Source organism: Pteropus alecto, unplaced genomic scaffold, assembly GCF_000325575.1.
Source record: "Pteropus alecto unplaced genomic scaffold, ASM32557v1 scaffold45, whole genome shotgun sequence".
Lineage (NCBI taxonomy): Eukaryota > Metazoa > Chordata > Mammalia > Chiroptera > Pteropodidae > Pteropus > Pteropus alecto.
The window spans coordinates 23,272,601-23,299,411 of NW_006442491.1; the positions used below are offsets into that span (position 1 = coordinate 23,272,601).

Below are 26,811 nucleotides of genomic sequence, written 5' to 3' on the forward strand. Positions count from 1 at the left end.
GTTTTTTGTTTTTTTGTTTTTTTAGGATGAAATAAGTAATGGTGATAATACACGGCAGAATATTAAGAATGGTTGTGAGAGCTGCAGGCTCCTGTGGCAGTGAGGAGGAGGGAGCGATCACTTGTGACGGGGACGAATAGGGCAGAACTGCAGAGCTGCAGGTGTCGGCCTCTGCAGGGAGGCTTTAATGTGAGGGTGAGTGGGGAGCTCACAACTAGAGGAGGTGGAAATGTGGCTTGGCCCAGAAGCTGGTCAGGGTGGCTGAGAGCTACCATTTGCTATAAAGAGTTTAATAAAAGTGGCTTTGATGTGGAGAGCCAGGGACGGCCCTCCATACCCGTTCTTACCCTCAATTAACCCTACTTAAATGTTAAACTCTGAAGCCTTGTGTTGGTCTGACTTGGGCTGGTTGGCAGCTTTTTGGTTGATCTCAGAGTGCTTAACATATAATTTCTGGGTCCTGTCATGTTTGTCTCTTTGCATTTCTTTTAGCATCCTCACCTTCATCTGTATTTGCTCCCAAGCAAAATTCATTTGTTCATTCATTCACTAAATGTTTATTGAGTGCTTGGTATATTCTGGATTCTAGGAATTGGGTATATAGCAGTGAGCAAGACTGAAGGCCTATTTTTGTGGAGCTCATATTCTAGTGTAGGGAGAAACAGTAAATAGGAAACGGATAGTGATTTTCTGTTACATAGAGAATTAAAATAAGTGGTGTGATGCAGAGTGACTGGGAAATCACATTAGATTCGATAGTCAGGAAAGGCCTGAGTTCTGGACGATAAAAAGAAACCAGCCATTCGGAATGATTAAGGGCAAGATGGGGCAAGTACAGAGGACCTAAGGTAGGAATAAGCTTGACATATTTGGGGAACAGAAAAAAGGCCAGTACTATTAGAGTGCAGACGGGGTGAAGGGAGAGAGCACAGTCAGAGCCCGAGACTAAGCTTCGTAAGGCCTTGATGGTCAGTCTGGGTGGAATTGTCAGTGTGAAAGGGAGTAATTGAAGGATCATAAGCCAGGGAGTAGTAACATAGGCCTGACGTTTTAAGGAGACCATTCTCGGATTGGAGGGGCAAGAGTAGGAGCTAAAATATTACTAGATAGATTGCAACAGGCATAAATTTTGCATTATAACCATATTACCATATGTATCCTCAGAACTTATTGTTTGATCAAAATTCAGTGAGTGCGTGGGAGGTTTGTTACTGTTTTTTAAGTAAGAAATTTACAGAACTCCTAGGAGGTAGAAAAACTTCACTTGAACTCTTGAGAAACGTTGGAAGATTGTACAAGACAGAGAAAGAATCCTTCAAACCCTCTCATCTGTCCCTTCTTTATTTCCTCTTCTTCTCTTCTCTTGTATCCATTCTTTCTCGTGACGTAGAAAAGGATGTCTCATCATGCCCTTGAATTTTGTCTCGGTAGGACCTGCTGGAATAACCAATGACTTATCAGAAAAGATCAGGCTTAAATAGTCGTGATTTCAAGGCTAGGGTTATTCTGGTGGGAGCTTTAATCCCTAAGCAGGATTTGTTTTTAGTTTCAGACTTAGTCACAGGTCCAAAAAATAGGCATGAAGGTGGTAGACCCAAGGGGTTAGAGGGAGTAAGACAGAATGCTAATTTATGCTTCTTATTAGGTGATATCCAGAGCTATGCATAGTATAAATATTTTTCCAAGGGTTTTCTGAGCTAAATGTATTTCGATTCTTTAACCCTCCTGCAATCAAATATAATTGCATTTAACCCAGCTAAACATAAAGTTTCACACTTTGCAAGCTTAAAAAGGCTATCTGTCAGAAGTTAGGTTTGTGTAGCAAGAAAAAAGATTTTCCTCTGGCCAGACACCCATTTCCATAATCATTCAGTCCTGGGATTTGAATGTATTGCTTACTGTCCCTGTCCCCACCACTTTCCAGACAGCAGAGGTGGGAAACATAACTAAGAATCAAGGAAAGGGGGAGAAAATAATGCAGAAAAAGCAGCAATAAGCAGTTGAAATTGGTGAAGCAGTGTGGTACCCAGTGGAGTTGCAATGTCTGCTGCTTTAGGATTCAGGGAGCTTATAAGTCAGTTGGGATGATTTAGGGAAAAACAAACTGTAACATGGTTCATATTTTCCCCCAGATGTTTTTTCTGTTTTCTCTCACATACCCAAATTGTCCAATTAATTAAGGAAAACATTGCAGTGAATTTCTTTGGTGAAGCTTTTGCTAGTTCTGAGATTTGAGAGCAAGATTGTATATCTCCTTCGTATACGCAAAGAGGAAAACAGTTCTTTGTATTTATGAGTGCTCTCAATTTTGGCATCAGTATCTCCCCAAAATATGCAGTTAGTGTATTTCATTGTTCCTCATACCAAGGTATAAAGGACAGCCTAGAAAAATCTTCATTTGTGATTCAGGTATTGCAAATTAGTCAGTAATTTTAGCTTTCCTCCATCCAGATGCTTCTGTTAAGTCTCACCAAGAATGAGTAAAGAGGCCTTATTTCAAGACCATCCCTCTTGCCATTGTTCCATCCTCAGATTCAGTTTGGATTGTTCCTGTGGAGTGCCTTATACACAAGTGCTCAGGAAGTGTCAAACTGAATGAGATCATTTCCTTCTCTCTCCTTTCTTTTTTTTTCTCCCTCACCAAAGTGATAGGATATGATGGGCAAAAATAGTCTCAGAGTTGGTCACTTCTGCCACAAGCTTTGTGACTTTGGCCAGGCTAATTAACCTTCGTGGACCTCTTTTCACACCTCTTTTCCATGAGGATTACATGAGAGTAAATGGAGCAATATATATAAAGATCCATTTATAGTACACAGAATGTTTCATCAATTTATTTAAATTTAGCAAAATTTTCTGAGCATCTGCTGTCTATAGCAGTGCTCTAGACTTTGAAGAGTATATCAAGATGAATGAGGGTGCGGGGCCTGTCTTAAAAAAAACTTGGGTTTTTCTTAGCCTCTGGGCAATATGAGCAGTGAATAATCAGGTATCAAAAGGGGTAAAGGGCTAGATTCTAGCTGTCTCCTTAATTTTTAAACCAGACTGAGGGTAAAGCAGGCATGCCACATATTTTCATTTAATCTCTAGAACTTATTTCCATTTCCTAAGTGAGAGCACTAAGGCAGTGAGAGAGAGGATGCACCATAGATACAAGGCAGATCTTCCGATACAGATTTACTTATTGGCTACTGCTTAGAAATCTATTACCAGATAGATAACGACTTCTTAATTATTAGATGTTTCCTTAGTTGCCTCGATGTGCCTCAAGGCTACCCAAGGTCAGTCTCCCTTCCACACACGTTGTGCCAGAAGGTAGTGTGAAGTAGCATAAGCATCATTTCACCTAAGAAGGAAGCTTGGCTTTTGCTTTTGCTGCCACTGCTCAGTAGCTGTGTGGTCTTGGCTAAGTCATTAATCTACTGAATATAAGCTGTATGATGTGGCTACTGAAAGTTTACTATGAAGTGTCGTGTGAATCAAATTAAATGAAAAATATAATTGCTCTTTATGCATTAAATGTAATATAAATATAAGGCATTTTATTATGTTAATATTCTTTTCTAGAAAGGTTTAGAAATTCATTAGAAGTAATAGTTTCATAAAAGCATGGAAAGTTAGGAATATTTTGAGTTTAACCCTAAATTTTGAAGCCAGCGTAAAGTATGGCTAGTAAACTTACCAACTAAACAGCTCTTGGGGCTGTGTTCTGGAAGCATGCTTTTGACTTGAATGAACTGTTGACCTGACTTAAGATGGCATTTATGTAAGGCGTTTAAATACTAAGGAAAAGTAGAAAGAACGCCGGACTTGACTTCAGGAGGCCTAGGTTCAAGTGTACTAGTACTGTCATTCACTCACTTTGAAACCTTGAATTTTATTTTGCCTCTTTAAGCTTCAGCCTTAAGTTGAGGATAACGATGCCTGTCCTGTCCTTGCCTCAGAGTCACTTCAGAGCTCAAAACAGATAATGGGATGGGAGAGCACCCTGTAAATCATAGGCGGCTGATTATCTACTTTGTTCATTCAGTAGAGAACTGAGTGTGGGAATGGAACATTGGGGAGACTGTTTTGTGACATGTATCCCTCTTTTTTTTTTGCTTTCCTGTGGCTGAAGGTGGACGGGCAAGTGGTCGCGCTGCTTGTGCAGAATCTGGAACGCCTGGATGAGTCTGTGAAAGAAGAGGCGGACGGCGTCCACAACACTCTGGGTGAGGGAGAGGGTGACCGCCGTCCCCTGAGTTTGTGTTTGTTTTGGGGCTTGGCGTTCATTTCCCTTCCTCCTTCGTAATAGAGCCAATGGCAGTAGTGTTTTCTTTCCTTCTGCTCCCAAACCGCCTTTTCGGAAATGAAGACCCTGAGTAAATTTCATATAACTGCAGCTTTGGTTTGTCTGACAGGTAATAAAAGCAGAAATTTACCTTCCTGGACAAAGACTGTCGGCTCCTTTTCACAGGCCCTTGCCTCCAACAAAAGTTAGGATGAAGTCTGAATAAAGTTGTTGTTATTATTATTTTTTTTTTTGCTTTGGGAACTTTGTATATTTTACAATTTTTTAATCTCCTCATATTGGTTTTTCTTCCCAATTCTCTTCAGTGGGACTACAAACTTTTCAACAACAGTGTATGTTTATAGGACCTTTTATTTGTAAAAGAGATAGTGTTTCTTTCTCTTTTTATATGTAGTTTGCCATGTGAACTGCGAGTTGAAATATTGCTGTTAACTTTGCTGCCCCTTCATCATATGTTCATTTGAGTGAATTCCTCTGCAGTGTGTCTGCTTCTACACCTCCTCTTAGAATCTCCCCAGTCTCTCCTGCTGCAAAGTTGCCGAACCAACAGCCTATTTAAAATCGTGCTTTCGGGTAGTCCTCTTTATCACCGGTTGCCATTGTATAAAATCATAGGTGACACATCTATAAACAAGGCTTGAGAAATGAACGAGGCCCAGCAGAAGCAGAAATTTTGATGAGATTAGATTTTCTATCAGCCCTTTTGTGTCTGCCACAGATTTCTCTTACAGCTTTAGACTCTTTTCCATGAGGATTATCATAAAGAAGGAGGAAGACATAGCACCTAGGGAGTAAGAGGAGAGAACACAATAATCTCTAATTTGGGGGTTGGCTTTAGTCTAGAGCCAGAATTCGGCATTACCATCTGTTAGCCTAACGCTGAATTTTGCTGAATGGAAAGCTTATCAAAAGTCTGAACTGACTGTTAATTAAAAGGGCCTGAGGTAATGGGAAATGCACCAGCCTGGCAATCTGTAGAGATCTGTCTGGTTTCAGCTTGGCCACCTATAGTCATCCCTTTCTCCCTTGTTAAGAGCCTGTTGTTTGTCAGGTACTGCGCTAGGCACTGGGGTGGATGAAGGATGAATCAGGAGTGGTTCTCCTTTTGAGGCCGACTGATGGGAAAGTCTAGAATGGGAAGGAGAGAGAACACAGGAGGACAAATGGCATAATAGGAGTCAGCAGGCAGCACTACAGAAGTGCAGAGGAAGAGCCTCCAAATGGCCGGGTAGGAGCCAGTAGGCAAGGGGCCGAATATGAAGACAGGTGCATTTTGACAGAAATGTAAGAAAGACCTCGGGCAGGGGAGTAGCATTTGCAAAGCCACAAATGAATGGGCCTGGGCTTTGGGGAAATAATTGAAATGTACTGTAGGTGGGAGGTAGGAGTGGTGGAAGGTGGGACCAGAGAATTAGTTTGTCCAGATTATGCAAGACCTTGTAAACCATGGTAAGATGTTTGCTTTTTATTCTAGTGGACAATAGGAAGCCATCTAAAGTGTAAGTAGAAGAATAAGAATGACTTGATTAAAATGAATAAGTTGATTTTCTTAGAAAATGTGAGAAAGTAATTTAAGGTGTTATAATGATCTTCATTTCTCAGGGGTCTCATTGCTACTCTGCTCCCAAGACTTTTATTCTACTCCCTGAGGGGGCTGCCCTGTCATTCTTTAACTTGCCATTGGTGAGACTGGCCTGGGCAAAGGAGTGAGGAAGACGATAGAAGGTGGAGTGATTTCTTCATCCCTTCCTCTCTCAAAACTCAGACTCGATGTGTCCTGGGCACTGTGCTTAGAGACACTGAACTCTTGTCTGCTTTGTAATAACATATCCTGGGATGTGGAGCGGAAGGGGCCCCGAAGGAAAGGAAAGCATTGGATGTACTAGAATGGGACGATAGGTGATTTCCTTTAAAAATTTCCCCCTTTGTAGTATTATGTCATGCAATAACTTTTTTTTTTTTTTTGCCTCCTAAATTTTCATTTCTCTATTAAGTAGCAGTTTGGCTGTTATAGGAAATAGCAGGACCAATTATGTTTAATTCTGAGTAAATGACAGTTACCTCTGCCAGCCTGACCTTTCCCCTCTATGCATATTATTTTGTTCAGTTAAGAAGATCATGCTTACTCCCCTTGTAAGCCAGACAAAAAGAATTGAAAATGGGTGAATCAGGAAAGGAAGAGACCCGGAATTCACCGTTCCCCGTTTTTTTCCTAAGGCTTCTGTCTAGCCCCCTGTCTCTTTAGTCATAGGTCTCTGGGACTCTAGTATAATGAGGACTAAGAGGGTCTTCTTAGGTAGGTATCCACCCTTCTGTGTGTTCTGCTCTAGTGTTGTTCCCTACTAGCTCAGAAAGTCTATCGCTTATTTCTTTCGTGAATTCCATCATTTTCAGTTATGAGTTTTACTTGAAGGGAAAAAAAAAACCCCATAGCGTCTCCCTGGTTAATCTAAAAATGACAACACAGCAGCTGGCTGGGAACAGTACAGGAAAGTGGGAAGAGGAATAAAATGCCTGTCATGGGAAGCAGGCTCGTTGCAGATGGAACAGAGTTGCCTTCCCAAATGACTGTTGTCTATCTCCCTTCAGCTATTGTGGAAAACATGGCTGAGTTCCGGCCCGAGATGTGTACAGAGGCTGCCCAGCAGGGTCTTCTGCAGTGGTTGTTGAAGAGGCTGAAGGTGAGTTTGCCTTTGGGGATGCAGTTCAAACCCCTTTTTCTCTGGACACGGCTCATGCTGAGTCTTGGCATAGATTTTTATACCCACACTGTATGATCTAGTTTGCAAATCTTTTGGAAACGCTTGCCTCTTGCTTTGTTTCTCCTCTTTCGTTTGTTTTAAAAGAAGATGTTTTAATAGCTTTTAATAGCTCTGAAAATAATACAAATATGTAAATACAAACAAATTCATGTGATACAGAAGCTATAAAACTGAAAATAAAAGTTCCCCTCTGCTGATTTCTTCTAGTTCCACCTCCCAGAGGCAGCCACTGGGAACAATATTTTGTCTGTTCTTCCAGAAATTTTCTGTGCGTATGTAGGAGAGAGAGAGAGAGAGAGAGAAAGTTGTGTGTGTGTGTGTTTCATAAATAGAAATACATAGTACTTTTTAAAGCCCCTTATCCTGGCCTGATCTGACGCTTCCATTTCTCAGTTTGAAACATTGGTCTTATTACTTTTCAGACATCTCTTTTACATACCCCCTGCTCTGCAAAGGTCAAAATTATTGTGACCCCTAGAAATACATAGTACTTTTTAAAGCCCCAGGATCCTGATCTGACGCTTCCATTTCTCGGTTTGAAACATTGGCCTTATTACTTTTCAGACGTATCTTTTACATACTCCCTGCTCTGCAAAGGTCAAAATTATTGTGACCCCTGTATCTGTCTTTGTTCATGCTCCTTCCTCCACCAGAAATGACTCCTATCTTTCTCGTGTATTTCTAGATTATACACGCTCCTTATTAACCAGCATATATCCCTAGTCTTCCATGTGGCCTCCATCATTTTTAGGATTGAAAGGAAATTTGTAAGTTCTGTTGTAGATAGAAAATGTTAAATCAAGACCTGTAGAGATTAAGTGCCTTGCCCAAATTCATAAAACTAGTTAGAGATAGAGCTGGATCAAGACCTAGGCCTCCCGACTTTCCTCATGCACCCTTTCTAGAGCACTGCTTTGCCCAGGGCCTGTACTGCCTTATTTCTTTTCTAAATAGCAGCCATTTTACTTTTTTCTTACTAGTTCTCTTGTGGGAATTAGCAGATCTGGGTTTTAACATATACCCATAATATTGTGACACTTACCCTCATGGAACATCTTTTCTTCATCACCTAGCTGACTTTTCATTTTATTATGTGTGCTCTAAATATCCAAATATCCAAATATCGTGTGCTCTAAATATCCAAATATCGTCTCTCCAAATATGCTTAAACTCTTTAAGAGCAAGGACAGCATATCCATCATATTTGCATCTCCTCCTGATTGTTCTCAAGGTGTGGTTCCTAACCAGGTGCATCAGAATCACCAGGCAGCTAGTTAGAACCCACACAGTGGACCCACTGAATCTGTCCAGCTTGGGGTGGAGCCAGCAATCTGTGTTTTAACAAAGCCTCCAGGTGATTCTGATGCCCGCCCTAGGTTATTTATGTTTACATTGCTCGATAAAGTCTTGCTGTTTAACTGATCATCACATGTTTATTCAGTGGTCCTTGAGTAATTCTTAAGTGAGGAACACATTCGTGAGTCTCCTTTCTGTGCTGGTAGCCTAGCAGTGTATAGCGATACTCATGGATTTCTTCAGCCACTAAATGAAACTTCACTAATTTGTGCTAATGAGGATGAAAACTATTGCAGACGATTGCATTAAATGGTTTAGCAGGTAAGCAAATAACAGTGGTGTGAAAGGCACTGCGGCAGAGTTTATTTTTTTTAATGAGAAAATGTAAACTTGTTAGGATATTTTACACTATTGAAATAACACTGAAACCAAAACTTTTATTTTTTTTCTTTTCTGAGGAAACAAAATAAAAATTCCCTTTTGTTTCCCAATTAAATCAGTGCTTCAAAAACAGTTGCACAGTCGGCACATGAGCTAGTGAATTGAGAATTGGCTGCATTATACTACGTGTACAGCCAGTTGATGCTAAGTCCCTTGCCTCTTCTAACCAGGAGTTGGGATTTTGCAGGGCACGATCTGCTTTGACAGTTGTACAGGGCTGTAGATGTGTCTGAACCTGCCCCATGTGTTCCAGGAACCAGAGGTGAGCTGCAACAGTAACCTGCAGCTTCTGGCTGTGGGTGGTAGCATGATTATCTTATACTTTCCAAAAAAGCAGCAGCTCCCAAAAAAGGTGAAGTTTAATTTTATTCAAGGCTAGTACATGCTGAAGACAAACCTATGCTTGACTCTGTAATTACTCTGACAGCTGAAAGTTTAGCATCACCAGGCTCCTGCATGGAAGGGTGCCCCAGAAGTTCCAGATCCCATGGTTAACTTTGCCAAATCTAAGAGACCATACCTGCTAAATGAATTCTCCTTTCTCTTAATTTTGACTAAATGCCCTTGTAATTTGGCATTTTGCTATTTTGCAAGCTTGGAGGCTGTCATCTCTGGCTGAGATTTAAACAGAAATAAAACAACTTCCTTGGTGATTTTTGTTTTTGGCTAGACATGGAAGATTAGTCTCCTTCCTTCCTACTTCACCCATAGTTTCCCACAGTTTCTTTTATTTCTTTTCCACTAGATTGAAATATTTGGTTGTCATCATCATCATCACCACTACTAAGTTTTCCCCATCTAATGTGAGTGTCAGGTATCGGCTGTTTATTGTGTGCGAAGTGTTATTTTGGATACCTTACGTATGTTATTTTTGATCTTCACAAACAGCCTTCCAAGTGGGCGCTGCTCACCCCAGTCTATTAGATGAGCAAAGAATTCCAGATAGGGGAACTGCCTTCCCCAAACCCCAGGGGAAGCATGCGGGAGAGCCGGTGACAGCCGGGCCTGGGTTATCTCCAGAGCCTCCCCCTCTTGCCAGGCTACTTCCCAGCTGTCACCTCTTTGAGGCTCAAGCATTGCAGCCCTCAGCGTTGAGAAATTATGAGGCCTAATCATTTCGACTTTCTGATTAGGGTCTCATGCCAATTTATCAATCAAAGGACCTATATTTTAAGAAAAAGTAACGAACTTATCGTTTTGATTTTTAAAAATTTATTTTGGGCAAATTGGAAACTCCTTGAGGTGTCACACAGCAAAAGCTGGAGATTTTCTGGGAGAATCAGGAATTCTCAATAGAGGGGAGTCAGCTATTGGGTGCCTGTTATCTATATACTGGTTTATTTAATGTAACCACCTCATGAGGAAATTATTTATTTTCACTGAAGAGAAATTGAGTTAGAGAGGCAGAGTGATTTGGCCTACTATGTATTAGGTGCTTCCATATTATTTAATTCTCATAGTAACTCCAAAGAAGATGTTATTTTATTTTCACCATTCCACAGCTAAGGAAACTTGAGACTAAGAAGTGTTGCTGGGGTCATAGGTGCCCAATCTCAGTCCACGGTGCCATTAGTGTCTCAGGAATTTTGTTTTTACAGCCTCCCCGTGCCAAAAAGGACATAACAGTCCCATGTTTAAGTAGTTAGGTCCAAACAGTTTAAAACCTATTTCTGTCCTAACAAGTTAGTAGTCATTTGTAAAATAATGCACATGAATTAAAAGAAAATGGATTTTTATTCATTCTGAAAGACTACAGTTACTTACTAATGGATGTGTGTGCTTTTTGAGTTCTACACAATCTTGGACTCAGGTTGAACACCACCAGCCTCATTCTTATGCCACATTGATTTTCACACAGTTCTTTTATCACAGCAACCACCAAAAAACCAGCTTCATAAAGGTAGGATGTCACAAAAAGAAATGTACCTGGAGCTAGTAGTTAATGCAGTGTTCAGCAGATGTCAGATGTCACTGTGCTTTCCTTCGAAATTGAAAATAGCCTGTGGTGCCCCCTGTGAATTCATTGTGATACCTCAGATACTTTGGCACACAGTTTGGGAACTACAGACCGTGCCACACAAGTAATGCATGCTTATGAGTCAAACCTAGGTGTGTCCGATCCCAGATCCATGTCCTTTTTTTTTTTTAATGCAACTGTATTAGTTGTTAACATTAATTTTCATTCGGCGTAATATTTTTTAATGTTATAACAATGGGCAGTGTTCATGTCAAATTCACCTTTGTTTGCTGTCATGTTCAATTCTTTGTCTTGCTTATAGCAGCTGCCCAATAAATATTTGTTGGAAAAAAGAGAAGATCTATCCCCTACCTTGGAGACAAGTTTACAAAATCAAATAAAGGACAAGAGGCATTGGAACCACAGAAAAAAGGCTATTGCTCTAGTGGCCCGATGTCTTTGGTTTCTTTCAGTTAAAGATATATGTCGATGTGGCTTAAAACATTTAAAATAGCAATGCTTGTAACTTAAATAATTTGAGTAAGTAATTTTATTAGCAAATGTTTGATTGTGGTGGAGATGCTCACCCCTTGGGTTTTCACTTTTGTGTTTTGATTTTTATAAAATTTTTTCTTAAAGTAAAATATGCCACAGATTGCATTTAAAGCTTGGCTATCATACTGAATTTCTTGAAACGAGGCCTTAAGCTTGCCCAGAGAATACACCTTACAGTCAGCACACGTAAGACCTTGCATTTACAGATCTTTTAATCTAAGATGGGTCATACCTGGTCAGCCTTCTGAAACCCTGTGGGGTGCATTTAGGCTTGACGAGGAGGACGTGCACAGAAAACTGAAAAGATGCTGAGTGTTGCTTCATTAGTGGCCACTCTTCCTTCTTACGTACAAAATCAGTGTCCAAACAGAACTGTGAATGGTGCTAAGATGATGGAGGTGTAGCTCCAAGATAAACACTTCCCCTGGCCTTTCTAGGTATAGATATTATTTGTCATTTCAAAAACCTGGGTAGGCAGTAAGTCTGCTGCTGATTGACAGTTGTCTTTGTACCTGCATTTTAAGGATCGAGAATACGGTAAGTTAAAACACATTGATAAAGCTTGCTCCCTTCTGCACCTTTATTCAAGTGGCATCGTTAATGGTGAGTCTTGCTACTGAAACGATAACGTGGACAGCCATGAAAGATAGTCTCTGCAGTAGGTACGTCCCCTCTGAAACTCCCACCTCGCAGAGCATGCAGCAGGGAAAGAATTGTGGGTAGTAATTTGGGTGTTAAAATATTAACACATTTCTGCATATTTAATGTGGTTTCCTTTTTAAATAGTAGGCAGATTATGGCACACAAGCAGATAGGTTTATGATTTCAAATTAAATTTTAAGCATTAAAAAAATCTGAAAGGAACTACTTTGTCATAAATACATTCAACTAATCTAAATAAGAACTTAATTCTTTTCAACTGCTCTGATGTATCAGCTAATTTACAGCTTGATTTTATGATTATAACTTGTGAACAAAGCTTCGTGATGATTTTAGTCTTGAAAGTTCAAAACCTTCAGTCATTCATCTAGTTCACATTTGAGTATGTACTGTGTGCTAGACAGTAGTCTTTGGACTCAAAATGGGGAGTCTGGGAGGGCTTCACAGAGAAGGTGACATTCATACGTGGGACTATGAGAGCTGTTGTGTGCATCTGCTATTTATGGTTTTACTATGTAGTACCCGAGTCTTGTCTCTTGAGAACAGAGACAGACATTTTTTTTTTTTTTTAAACCCTTAATCTGCCTTTTTTTCTTTCTAACTTCTACTTCTCTCTAACTCAGATCCTAGTACTTTGAAAAATTCATCCTGGAGAGAGAAGCAAGGCCCCTTAACATTTTTTCTCATTTCTCCTATTTCCCCACAGGCAAAGATGCCTTTCGATGCCAACAAACTGTATTGTAGTGAAGTGCTGGCCATATTGCTCCAGGACAATGATGGTGAGGCCCCCTCTCAGTATTGACATTCTGTTAGGATAGGAGCCAGGCTTGTTTCAGATCATGACAGCGAGCTCTCTTGCCTTTGGCATCCCCTTGCTCTCCCTCTCGCTCTCTGTGCAGCTTTTGTACTCTGTCAAGCTGTATTGATTTTGTTTGCTGATGTATCAGTGTTAGACGGCTGTAAAATCTGACAGTTAGCTTCATTTTTTTTCTTCCTCTATTTTTTCCCGTTTTAGAAAACAGGGAATTGCTTGGGGAGCTGGATGGAATCGATGTGCTTCTTCAGCAGTTATCCGTGAGTAATTCTTATGCTTCCTGTCTACCATGAAGAAACATGGCCTGCTTTAAATGGGAGGTGGAGCTGGAACTTGTGGGAGGGAACAAGCCACGTGATGCAGGGCGTTTGGAGTGTGTTGACAGTTTTGAGGTTATATTAGATGTAGTTCGCCTCTTTTTCTTATTTGCTCTTTATGACCAAATACTCCTGTGTATCTGATAAGGACTGGACTTTCTTTGTCTTCTGATATTTGTTAACCCAAAAGAGGTGTGCTTCCTGCTTAAGTGTATGTTTTGGGGCCAAGAATATCAATTATTTATAAGTGTCCCACTTCCAAGATTTTTCACTTCCTTTTCTTTTAATCTGCCACTAAAATGGTGTCTTATTCATTTAGAATCCAAGAAGTTCCAGTGCAGTGGGATATAGAGGTCACAGAGGAGGATAGGGAAGAGTGTGGTACTGGAGGCTGGAATGAGAAATTGGAAATTGCCATTTGTTAATCGTAAGAAATATAAATCCAGTTGCAATGTTCTGCTGGCATTCTGAAAATACTGTTCAGATTTTTTTCTAACCAATCTCATCTGTGCTATTCCAAAAACAAGACTGGAAATAGATCATTTGGATAAAATCTTGAGAGTGTTGGGAGTGTCTGAGATGTCAGTTTGCATACAGCTTCTGTCTTGGTGCCAGCTGTCTGAGTGGCTTGGCCTCCACCCCCAAAAATAGAGTTTTGGAATATGAATCTGTTTTCAGTTCTGGGAAGGTGCTTAGTCCTGTTCCTGCAAGATTATTGATCATTTTGTAGTAGACTGTATGGGTATGCATATACTGCTAAAAGGCTTTCCTCTTAATATGCCACATATATCTCTGGCAAAGACAAGACTTCTGTTTTAAGCTGTTCTCATGATTTAGAGCCACAGCTGCCATGTAAGGCAATTCGGTAGCCCTGTTAGATAGGAAACTCTTCCTTATGTTGAGCCAAGATTTGCCCTTCTGGATCGTGGGTTTGCTTTTTTTTTAGAAGAGGAAGAAATGGGTGGTGATTGGTTGGGCAAATGGAGGGCTTTGGGGGTAACTGGCAAATTGTTTCTTGACTTGGATGGTGGTTTCAGGCGTGTTCACTTTATTCATTTAGCTATAAATGTCTTTCATGGAGTTTTCTATATCTGTGTTATACTATACAGTAAAAAAATTTTGGTGTGTTTTTTTTTGTTGTTTTTTGTTTTTTTTTTTTTTAGAATGGAAAAAGGAGGGTACTATGTCTCACTCACGGACCCAGTGGTCAGTTGAGTATTTTGGTGTTTTGCAGAACTGACAACCATTTATTTAATATCTGTGAATCAGAAAGCCCAGTTTCTCTAAAATGAAAACTGATGAGAATTTTGTTTGGTAAGCTTGTTTCCTCAATTGTAGGGCTATCATGATGACAGGCAGGCTTTGGAAATTGTTGAGTGCTGGCCAATGAAAAGACATTCTCTCATGGCTCTGTGCTTTCTGATGTCTTTGCTCGACAGGTATTTAAAAGACACAATCCTAGCACGGCTGAGGAGCAAGAGATGATGGAGAATCTTTTTGATTCACTCTGTTCCTGCTTAATGCTCAGTTCCAATCGTGAGCGCTTCCTGAAGGGCGAGGGTCTTCAGCTGATGAATCTCATGCTCAGGTATGTTTTTTGCCCAACTCCTCTCTGTTATCCCAGATTCAAGAACATGTAGTTATCGTCTCTTACTCCCTTGAGTTTCCTGTATATGTAAACCTCTAGAGTCTTCCAGGGTATATGTGATGTTTTCTAAAGTGAGAGTAGATGAATAAAACGTATTTTTTTTTTTGGTCTGTTTGTGCTCTGTTGTGTCAGTTGGTAATAGGACCACTGCAGAAATGTCTTTTTGCTCCTTCTCTTAGTGTGTTCGTTTAGGGAAATCTAGTTATTAACTTCTAAACATATCCTATGTTAATTTCTAAACTTAGCCCAATTTTCTTTATTTCCCACATAGACCTATCTATGCCATATGTTTATCTGTATTTCTGCTGTTGACAGCAGAATATTATTCATATTTTTCATTTACACATATTTTTCATTATACATTATTTTCAGTAATGAATTGTGCATATGCTATGTGGCTAGCATAGGAAATATGAAAATGTACAAGACAGTTCTGTAACTTTTCTTCATAGTACTTATATATCTTATTATTTGTGTTCTAATTTCTTAAAGTAGTTAAAGTGGATATTATGTTAGTATGTTTTACAGAATCCTAAATTTGGAAGTGAATAGGAGGTAGCTTGTCAATATCTCTTTTGAGAAATCTTGCTAGGAAGGGGAGTAGAGAAATGGGAGGTGGGAGGTGTAATGGGAATGTGGTGTAAGGTCAAGGGACAGTTTTTTAAGTTGAGAGATACTAGAGCATATTTGCATGGTTGGAAGGCCCTAATCATTACTGAATTATTCTTTATGAAATTGAACCAGAGTCTGTTGTCTTGAAACTTCTATTCACATATGCTGAAAACTCTTAAACGATTTGACAGTTTTTAAAATAAATTCAATATGTATCTATTAAATAAAATTTAGAATATAGATATGCAAAACTACTATTAAAACACTGGTAGGACACTATGTTAAGTGCTGGGCTCATACAGAAATGAGTAAGATAGGATTCTTGCCCCCAAGGAAATAAACATCTCTGTCACCTAAACTCAACCCAACTTTGGGTATCTATTCTTAGTCTTTTCTTCTGTACTTGTTTTCTTATTTTTAACAGCTTTTTAGGCCTGCCACATATGTAATCTTCTCCACTGTTTCTTTTTAAACTTAACATGCTGTTTCCCATGCTGTGACATAATCTTCTTCAGAGTTTTCAGTAACTGCATAATGGACTCTAAGGCAATATAGCTTACTTAGTATTCTTCCGTTGTTGATATGGAGGTTATTGCCAATGTTTTGCTATTATCACCAATTCTATAATGATCATTTTTGTGCTTTAAACTGTTTTTTGTATTTAAGATTATCAAGATACGTGTTTCTAAAATACATTCTCTTGAAAGGCTTGTGTAGTGTTGGGGAGGGTGGCATGGTATAGACCTCTTTTTCCAGTACATCTAAGACCTTGGATTGATTGAAAATCTTTGAATTGCTTTAAAATTTTTAAAGTGCAGAGAGGGGCATTGAAATTATTCAGAGACCTTAGTGTTCAGCTGATTTTTGCGAGCTTTCCTGTCTTGAGTCTTTTGTTTGTTTATCTCCTTTACCCTTCTAATTGCCTGTCCTTTTGTTGTAATGACCTATCTTCTCTCAAGCAAAAAGCAAGTAAAGAAGATGCATTTGGCTTCCTGGGCCTTCTAACCTTAAAAACTATACTCTGCAGGGACTTTTCCCTTAGCTTCTTAAAGGTCTGAACTGCCAGTGTCTTTGGATGGTTGAGTGCAAATATGAAGTGATATATTCCTGTAGCATATGGCTTGGTAATGTGCAGCAATGGGGGGCTGAATAAATAACCAGAAATATGGATTATTCAAACATGAATGCTGAGATTCTGGGAGCCTAATTAAAAGGAGCTCCAAAAGACTTAGAAACTATACCCCTCTAGGATCTCCTAACTTTTCATTTTTGAGGGCTAAAGTTACTGTTAGATTAATTCTTCTGCAGTAATTAGCTATATTAGCAGATTCAGCATTTCCTTTTTTCTCTTTGCCATACTCATTGTTCTGTGTTATTTTTCTTCTTCAGACTCCCAAATAGGAAGTTTAATTCGGAGGGAATTTTTTATATCTTGCTAGATTTGCCCTTTCTGATCTTCTAGCAAGAGCTGCCAGAGTCTAGAGAGGCCCCTTCAGGACTAGGAGGCTGTAATGCTAGAAGTTCAGGAAAATTTCTGTGATTCCATTGCCCCTGAATACTAATCTTTACTTTGATTGTGGCATACGTCAAACAGTTATGACATGCCCACCTAGAGAGGTGGCAGTACGGTATAGCGGGGAAGATGAGTTTTGGAGTTGAGGTAAATGTGCATTTGGAACATGGCTCTTTCACTTACTAGCTCTGGATACTGGGACAGTTAGTCTAATAAGGTACTGAGTGGCTGATGAACAAGGCAGGATTCCCACCCTCAAGAAACTCAATAGCTAGTGAAGGGAGGCCGACATTAAATAACTAATATAATTTAATTTGTTCACTATTAAGAGGAACTATTAAGTGTTAATTTTGCATGTCTCTGCTCTGTGAAATTTTTTTAACATTTCTGATTATTGTTGGGGAAAGGTCATCAACGAGATCATTTATGTGCACACATTATCACACACATACACACACACATATGCATGTACCTGATTTAATGCTTCACCTTTACCGAGACATAATTTACATACAATAAAATGCACCCATTTGAAGTGTACAGTTTTAATTTTGACAGATGTATACACCTTTCCTTTCACTACAATGAAGATACAGAATAGTATTGTCCAATAGAAATGTGAGTGAGATGTGTAGTTTTATACTTTGTAGTAGCCATAGTAAAAAGGTTAAAAGAAATTAATTTTAATAATGTATTTTATTTAACCTATTACATTAACAAGTCATCATTTTAACATGTAATCAGTAAAAAATACTATTATTGAGCCATTTTGTTTTATACCGTTTGAAATCCAGTGTGTATTTTACATTTACATCTCAGTTCAAAAGCTAAATTTTTAGTAAAGAACTTGATTTATATGTAGGTTTCATACAATTTACAGTTAAAAAAGTAGATTTTCATACCCAGATTTTTCTGAACTTACTTAAATGTTGCCCAATAACTGAAAAGAGCATCAATTTTTAAGTTTAAACAAATTTATTTAAATTAAATTTAAATTTTAGCTCCTCAATTGTATTAGCCACATTTCAGATGCTCAGTAGCCACATGTGGTAGTGGCCACTGTATTGAACAGTGCGTATATAGATTGCTTTTATCACCACCCCGCCCAAATTCCCTGGATCTCTTTTGCAGTTAGTTCCCACCAGTCCACCCCTGACCTCTGGCAACCACTGGGCTTCGAAGCAGAAGCCAACACAAATGTCTACACTTCAGTTTACCTCTGTTAGGGATGCTCGAAGCTCTCAACCATCTTCTTCCATCATCCTCCTAGGTGTTCATTTCTTATAACCTTTAAACTCAGTTTTCAAAAAAGTCCTTCATGCAGATTTGAAATCTCCAGCTTTCATTTCCAGGGCCTTTTTGGAAGTGTAGTATCTCTCTGCCATTACCTCACAGGCCTTTCCTGGAGGTTTATCCTCCCGCCCAGGTGTTACTTTAGTTGTCAGGTGACTTTTTTCATTCCTGTGTTAAGAGTGTCTGGATTTCACAGTGCTTGGCAGAATCAATAAGGGAGAAAAAAAGCTATTGTTTTCTTCTCCCTCTGCCAAAGGACAGATGAAGACGTTTTGGAAAAGAGGAAAAGATTGTTGAGGTGATATTTAAAAATAGAACTCATGCTATGAAAAAAGCAGCAGGTATCCAATCCTAGAATATAGAAGCCCCTCCAAAAGGAATTTCTCATTCGGCCATAGTGTTTTGATGAAGAGAAAATATAAAATGAGAGTGGAAAGCGAAGACCCTCTGGGGCAGTGTAGACCTGTATACCGAAAGGAGGAGAGAATCGGAGTTTCTGGTGGAGAAAACACTGCTTCTCGCACGTCAGGCAGCTGGGCCTCATTCTCTTGGTTTGGGAGTCAAGAGGATATTCGGATGGTCTTTGCCTAGCAGCAGACTTAAGATAGGAACGTGAACCACGTGGTATTTTTGTAGTCAGGGATAGGTGAAAGAAAAATAAAATTTAAGAAAGTCACAATTTGTTGTGCAGCTTAACAGAGGGTCCAATTCACAGAAATTAACTTCTACTTCTAGGGAAATGGCCGTTTTCGAATTTTGCAGGAAATGAGGGCTGAGTCCCCTGGATTGAGACTGGTTTGCCATTTTCATGTTCCAGATGTCTCTCTTTGGTAAGATGGTTGCTACAAATAGAAGATTCCAATATATCAGGTTTAATTATAGCTTGTGCTCCAAATCATTTGCTTCTTGCCACCACAAAGCACTTTTTAACTGTATGTCCTTGTATCAAAATGGTTCACTGTTTTTTAAGAAACAACAAAGCCAGTGGGAGACAGAAGAATTACATTGTCAGTTTCCTTGAAAATGTTGACATGAAGCTTATTGCTTCTGTTGTAAAACCCTGTTCCAGTTAGAAAGAGAAGAAACCACTGTGATCCCAAGGGATGTGTGCAAATGCAGCTTGGGGTTGTATAGCAGAAATACGGTGAACTCATCTTGGTTATTAACTATATAGGCCAAAAAAAAAAAGAATGGAAAAAGGAGGGTACATAGACATATCCATTTCAGGAACCACCAATTTCCCCCCCACCCTGAGGTTTTACAGTAAAATTTTCTTTAAAAAAGAGTGTCTCTGACAAAAGAAACAAATAAAATAGTGATGGTATACCATCTGTAAAGAAAGACTTTGCAGGCCCATTCTGGGCTGTGAGCTTGTACCAAACCATATAGGTAGGTAGGCCAGACTGGGGAATTTTTTTTTAACCTTGAAATTTTATTTCCTTGTGTTTTACCTTTTTCTGTATTGGTTTTGTTCATAATGAACATGTGAAGGTCAAAGTCTGTTGCATTTTTATTCTCATGGTCCTTTACAGCAAGGGTCCCCAACCTCAGGCTGCAGTACGGCCCTTGCTTGGCCTGTTAGGAACCAGGCTGCACAGCAGCGGTTGAATGGCAGACTAATGAAGGAAGCTTCATCAGTACTTGTAGCCGCTCCCCAGCGCTAGCATCACCGCCTCAGCTCCACCTCAGATCATCAGGCATTAAATTCTCATAGGAGCACTGGTCCCTGGTGCCGAAAAGGTTGGGGACTGCTGCTTTCCAGAGTAGTTGTTGTTATTGTTATTGTTTTTTTAAGAGCTAGGGCCATTCTTCTGACCTTCAGTCTCAGGATTCTACTACAAAAGCAAAATAATAATACAAATCTTTTAGAAGTCAGCTGTGCTTTCTAATGGGGCTATATGCAGTTTGTGTTTCAAGCTGCACACACAGATCTTGCTTGTTGTTTGTCTAACAAGCGTTCCCTTTGCCTGTTCACTGAATATTACCATTCTGTCTTAGATGGCTAATAGTAGTTTGCACCTGTTCTCTAGGAACCAGATAAATGCTTCAAAAACACAAAATAATCCTTCCAGCAGCCCTCCAGGCTGGCATTACCTCTTCGTACATTTATGAAAGTGCTGTGGCTGAGAAGGCAGATTAAACCGAAGCAAGATATCACCTGGCAGGATATGGTGTAGGACCTGTTTGAGCCCTTCCAGCAGACGTCATAGCTATTCATCATACCATTATCATTAAATTGCAAATATTTAGAGTGTACAATCTGATGAGTTTGCAGTATTTTTTATTATGCCATGTTTATTTTTAGGGGGCTTATTAGCACTTCCTCTCCATTTTTTTAGTGGTTGTTTTCAGGTTTATGGTATACATCTTTAACTCAAACCAGTCTATTTTCAGGTGTTATAATATACCTGTAGTGTAAAAACCTTATAATAGTAAACTTTCATTTCTTCCTCTTGGTCTTTGTTCTGTGGTTGTCATACATTTTATTTCTACATATGTTATAAATCCCATTATATATTGTTCTTTTTGTTTAAGGGGTCATTATTTTTTAAAGAGATTTTTTAAAATAGGAAAGAAGCCTTTTATATTTGCCCAGATTTGCCATTGCCAATGCTCTTCATGCCTTTGTGTAGATCCAGATTTTCCTATGGTATCAGTTTCCCTCTTCCCAGATGATTTCCTTGAGCATCTCTCGTAGTGATGGCCTATTGGTGATGGCTTCTGTCAGCTTGTGTATGTCTGAAAATGTATTTGCCTTCACCTTTGAATGATATTTTCACCAGATACAGCATTCCAGGTCAGTAGAGTTTGTTTGTTTGTTTGTTTCCTCCCTCCCTTTCAGTACTTTAAATAAGAGTGTTGCTCCACTGTCTTCTGGATTGCTTCGTTTGCAATGAGAAGTCTGCTGTTATTCTTATATATGTTCTGTCTATAATGTGTCCCTTTTTTTCCTGGATGTTTTTGGAATTTTCTCTTTATCATTGATTTTGAATAGTTTTATAATATGCCTTACTGTAGTTTTCTTCATGTCTCTTGTGTTTGGGGCTCATTGAGCTTCTTGGATCTTTGGGTTTATAGTTTTCATCAAATGTGGAAAATTTTCAGTTATTGTATTTTCAATAAAGTTTTTGTGCCTATCCACCTTTTAGAAACTCCAGTTACATGTACAGTAGGCTATTTGAATATATTTAACCACAGCTCACTGGCGATCTATTTTTTTCGTTTTTTTTCTTTCTGTGTTTTAGATACTTTCTATTGTTATATATTCAAACTTATTATTCTTATGCAGTCTGTAATCTGCAATTACTCTCATCCAGTCAGACATTGTATTTTTCTTCTCTAGATACTCAGTTTGGTTCTTTTTTTTTAATGCCTTCCTTGTTTCTAGTTAACATGCTGAAGCTTTACTTTCTTAAACATATCAAATACAGTTATAATAACTTTTAATGTTCTTGTCTTCTAATTCTGTCATCAATGTTATTTTTACTGATGATTTTTCTCCTCTTATGGTTAATGTTTTCCTTTCTCTTTGAATGCCTATTAATTTTTTACTAAAATTCAGATACTGTGAATTTTACCTTGTTGGATGCTGGATTTTTTTTTTTTTTTTTTTTATCCTTATAAATATTCTTAAACTTTGTTCTAGGATATAGTTAAATTACTTTGAAATAGTTTTGTTCCTTTTGAGGCTTACTTTTAAGCTCTGTTTAGTGGGACCAGACTAGCCTCGAGTCTCTGGCTAATTTTGCATCATTACTGAAGCAATGCCCTTCTGAGTACTCTGTCTGATAAACTGTGAATTCACAAGGTTTTTCCACTGCAGCTGGTGGGAACAGAAACTGTTCTGGCCCTCAGTGAGCTCCAGGGATTTTTTCCCAATTCTTTCAGATGGTTCTTTTCTGTAGCCTTGGTTAGTTTAGTTTCCTCACATGTTCTAACCAGTACTTACCTGAAGACTTGAAGGGGACCCTCTGCAGATCTCTGCGCAGCTTGGGACTGGAACTCTGCCCGGTGAACTCCAGCCACATTGGTCTCCCCAGACTCTCCAGTATGTCTCCTCCCTGCTCTGAGGCCTAGAAACTCTCCAAGCAGTCAGTTGGACTCATTGCATGTGTCACTATCTAGGATCACTGTCTTATGCTACCCAATGTCAGGTGTCTGAAAACCATTGTTTTGTATATTTTGTCCTTTTATTTGTTTGAGGCAAGGGAGAGGATATAAATCTAGTCCCTGTAACTCCCTGTGGGCCCAAAGTAGAAGTCCAGCAGTATGTTATATACTTTTTAAAATACTTTCTAAACTATGTTTTCTTACTATTTACTGCTGATAAATATAATGCAGTTAACTTTTGTGTATTGATCTTTTATTAAGCAACTTCCCTATATAATGTATCAGTCAGGTTTTGTTGTTAAAACAACCCCTGGACTGGATCTCAAGGACTTTCAATGACAAATGTTTGTTTTTCACTCCTGCTACATCTATCACTGGCCATCTGAAACTCTGTTCTACATCTTTATTTTGAAATTCAACAAAGGAGCAGTGTTTAATGGAATATGACTCTCATGGCAGAGAGAAATGATTGAATGATGCAATAAATCTTAAAACTTCTCCTCTGAAGACACATATACTACTTAGGCTCACATTTTATTGGCCATAAAAAGTCACATGGTCAAGCCTGATACCTATGGTGGGAGGAGGGATGTATAAGCAGTGATGTATTTGAGCTGGGTCATATAGGCTCACAAGAGCCGATTGTATACATCTTTTTCTAGCACTGCGGTTAGTGACATCACATTGGTAAATCAGCTGTGGTGGGACTAGTTACACCATGTGAATTGTCAAACACAGTAAATCAGCACTTTTTTCCAGGAGAACTAGTTAATCTTTTAGTAACAAACCACTGGGTATATGCCTCTTTGGAGAGTAGCAGTACATAGTTGGGAACAAGATTATTTTCTATCACATTTTATTTTAATAATTTGTTAATTTTGTGTGTGTGTTTAAATCTTACTAGCTGTGACCTACCTAGTACAGTATTAAATAGGAGTAGTGATAAAGGATAAATTTGTCTTCTCCTGGTATTAAAAGGAATATGTTTTACCAATGAGTATTATGTTTGCTTTGAGTTTTTTAGAGATAGCATTTATCATATGAAGGAAATTTTTTCTTTTTCTGATGTCACAGATTCACGTTATTGATCAATCAGTGGTATCAAATGCTTTTTCTGCATTTATCAAGATGATTTTTTTAATGTTAATATAGTGAAATGGTATTAAATGAATTTTCTGATGTTAAACTAACCTTGCATTCCTCGGATAAGGCCATCTTTTTTTATGTTTTCTAGGAGTCTGCATTTTACTTAGGAATTTTATATTTATACTTTTGAATGAGATTGGCTTGTTATTGTACTCTCTTGGAAAGGTTTTCATATCAGCGGTTGTTTTTTGTTTGTTTTAGCTTTATTAAATGAGTTGAATAATGTTCCTTTTTTTTCTGTAGAAGTTTAACTAAAATTAGAATTATTTCCTTCTTGAATGTTTGTTAGAACTTGATAGTTATGCCTTCTGGACCTTGAATTTTATTTGAGAGAAGATTTTTAAGAACTGATTCAGTTTTTGAATGGCTATAGACCCAATTGGATTTTTTTATATTTTTATTTTTCTTGAGCCAGTTGGGGAAATTTATATTTTCCTAGGAATTCGTCCATCTCGCCTGTTTTTGCAAGTGTTGGCATAAAATTGTTTTTCATGTTCTGTTTTTAATGCCTTCTGTATCTGTAGTTTTGTCCCTTCTGTTCATTCCCATTATTGTTTATACATGCCTTTTCTTTTTTTTATTGATCACTCTTGCTAGAGATTTTTCAGTTTTATTGGTCTTTTTAAAGTACCAGATTTGGACTTTGTTGATCCTCTTTATTAGGAGTTGGCAACTAAAGTCTATGTGCCAAATCTGGTTAAGGCCTGTTTTTCCATGGCCAGCAAGCTAAGAATGTTTTTTGTATATTAAAAGTGCTATATATATGTAAAAACTTGCACACACAAAGGAATGAGGCCACTAAGACCATATGTGGCCCATGAAACCTAAAATATTTTCTGTCTGGCCCTTTACGTAAAATTTGCCAGTCCATACTCTCTAGAGTTCTGGTTTATTGGTCGCTGGTTGTTGTTTATCTTACTTTACTGTTAGCCACGCTGTAAGTAGTTTCTCTGCATATCTAGCACACCTTAGTGCTAGAAACAAAAGTTTTAACCTCTATTTTATGTATTTGTTTCCTGGTATAGGCAGTCAAGCAGTGATTGGTGCCAGTAGTTAATGAAAAATGAATGAGAATAGAAATTGAAAATTGAAAAATTATGTCTAGCAACATAGAAGACCACCAATATTCTATTTTAGTGGTGAAATGTTTCTTAGCATCTCTCGGAGCACCAGTGTTCTTTGGCACTATAATTTGACAGCAGCTATGAACTTAGTCATATTGATCTCACTGTCTAATTCATAGAAATCCTAGAAAGTGATCTTATATTTTAGGAGCTAAAAAGAAGTAAACTTTATCATGTACCTTGTAAAGCAAACAAAAATGACCTTATCCAAGTTTCTTACCAGGATTAGCTTATGGTTCATAGTGTCTTTTAAGGGATGCCTTTACTTATTATTATTTTTTAATCCTTTAGTCTTTAGGCCAGAGAGGGAGTGGACTTTACCCTTTTACTTGTCCTTCAAATAAGATTTCTCTAGGGTTCCATCCCTCTTTTCTACATATTCTGTACCCTCTCAGGGCAGTCTTATTCATACCACTGATTAATTTACTACCCATAGATTTAATGATTCTTTCAAATTTTCCTCTATTTTTCATCTCATTCCTGGACTGCAAATCCGTAAGTCTAAGTTGGACATCACTGCAATGTCTTACAGGCAACTCGAGTTTGATCTGAACCCAACCCTTCTTATTTCTGGTCTACTATTACTTTGCTTTCTTTTCTTCCTTCCTTCCTTCCTTCCTTCCTTCCTTCCTTCCTTCCTTCCTTCCTTCCTTCCTTCCTTCCTTCCTTCCTCCCTCCCTCCCTCCAAAAAACTCCCTCCCTCCCTCCCTCCCTTCCTTCCTTCCTTATTTTTTACCAATCTCTCTGCCTCTGATACTGCCCAAGTGTAATCTTTCTAATACACAAAATCAGCAGGCTTTGTGCTTTTTTGCTGCCCCTCTCGCTCTTTCTGTTTTGGGAGTACCGTGTACCACTTCCCTGAATGTACCATGCTTACTCGTGTCTTTGCGTGTGCTGTTGTTTCCTGTGCATGAAATCCCCTCTCTCTTTTTGCCTTTCTGAGAAAGACATCCAGTGAAGCTTGGTTCAAGCATCATCATCTCCTTGTAAAGCACCCCTAACTCAGATGCAGTCAGCCCTCCTTCCTGTATTCACATTCTACTTTGTATACACCTCCACTGTAGCACTTGGCTGTTCTCAGTACATCCATCTGCATATCTATCTCCCCTATGAACTGAGCTCCCCAGAAGCATGAGCTGTGCCTGTTTTTACATCCTCAGCTTAATACCTGGCACCTGTTAGGTACCTCATAAATATTTGATGAAAGAACAAATTTAAAAAAAATTATACTCAGAATGCATATTCACTGCAAAAGTGTTTTCGTATAATAAAAAAGGAAGAAGCAGATGACAGCAAGAACAGAACTTCTCTCTCCCCATTCTTCCTCCTCATCAGATGGTTCACTTTGGCAGAATAAGGAGCAGTAGATGACTCTCAGTCATTTCCACAGCTACCCACTTTTATGGAGGCTGGCATTCACATTGGTCCTGGCATGTTCAACAACTTGATGGATCCAGACAAGACTTAGATAAACTGCTTGTCCTCCAGTAGAATAAATATTTCAAATAAAGTCAACCCAAGAAAGTCAGGCCAAACAGCTATTGATTGCTAAAAGTCTGAACTTAAGCCCAATGAATATTCCAAAGTTCACCTCCATGCAGCTCGCCTAAGTGGTGATCAATATGCAATTACTACCCAGCTTTAAATATGTCTTCCACTGCCTACCTGAAGAAGGGTTTTACTTTTAAAATCTTTTATTAAATTTGCTTAGGTGGGAAAAAAAGAGACTTGGCTAAACCAGAGTCTTTTACCTTCAGTATTTTAAACCAGCAGTCCCTAACCTTTTTGATGCCAGGGACCGGTGCTCCTATGAGAATCTAATGCCTGATGATCTGAGGCGGAGCTGAGGCGGTGATGCTAGTGCTGGGGAGCGGCTGCAAATACAGATGAAGCCTCACTCGCTAGTCTGCCACTCACCTCCGGCTGTGCGGCGTGGTTTTTAACAGGCCATGGGCCAGTACTGGTTAGGGACCCCTATTTTAAACAATTCCATGTTATTTGTGAAATGGTTTAAATGTATGCTGAATGGTCACTGAGGGCATCCTGTTAACATGGCTGTCATTCATTTCAAGAGGCCTTTTTCTGAGTGACTAAATGAGGATATTATATCTCAGTTTCCCAAATTTCTGCTCACATGATTATCTGCTCTAGTCATAACCTTTATAAATTCAAGTTTATAAAATAGGTTGCTTAAGTCCAGTTGCAGTGAAAACAAGTATTTTTTTGTCTAGTTTCCTCTTAGAATTTCATCTTTATGCATAAAAAACCTTTC

The 26,811-nt window shown here is 38.8% G+C and overlaps 1 protein-coding gene across 1 annotated transcript in view; it reads left to right on the forward strand.

Moving 5' to 3' along the window:
• The window catches only part of CTNNBL1 (catenin beta like 1), a 139,085-nt gene that overhangs the window by 55,252 nt on the left and 57,022 nt on the right, over nt 1-26,811 (forward strand). Inside the window, exons 6-10 of the mRNA XM_006921801.2 lie at nt 4,118-4,211; nt 6,881-6,972; nt 12,669-12,741; nt 12,978-13,036; nt 14,533-14,681. Of these exons, the coding sequence (XP_006921863.1) occupies nt 4,118-4,211; nt 6,881-6,972; nt 12,669-12,741; nt 12,978-13,036; nt 14,533-14,681 (467 nt within the window). The remainder of the gene's footprint in view (nt 1-4,117; nt 4,212-6,880; nt 6,973-12,668; nt 12,742-12,977; nt 13,037-14,532; nt 14,682-26,811) is intronic.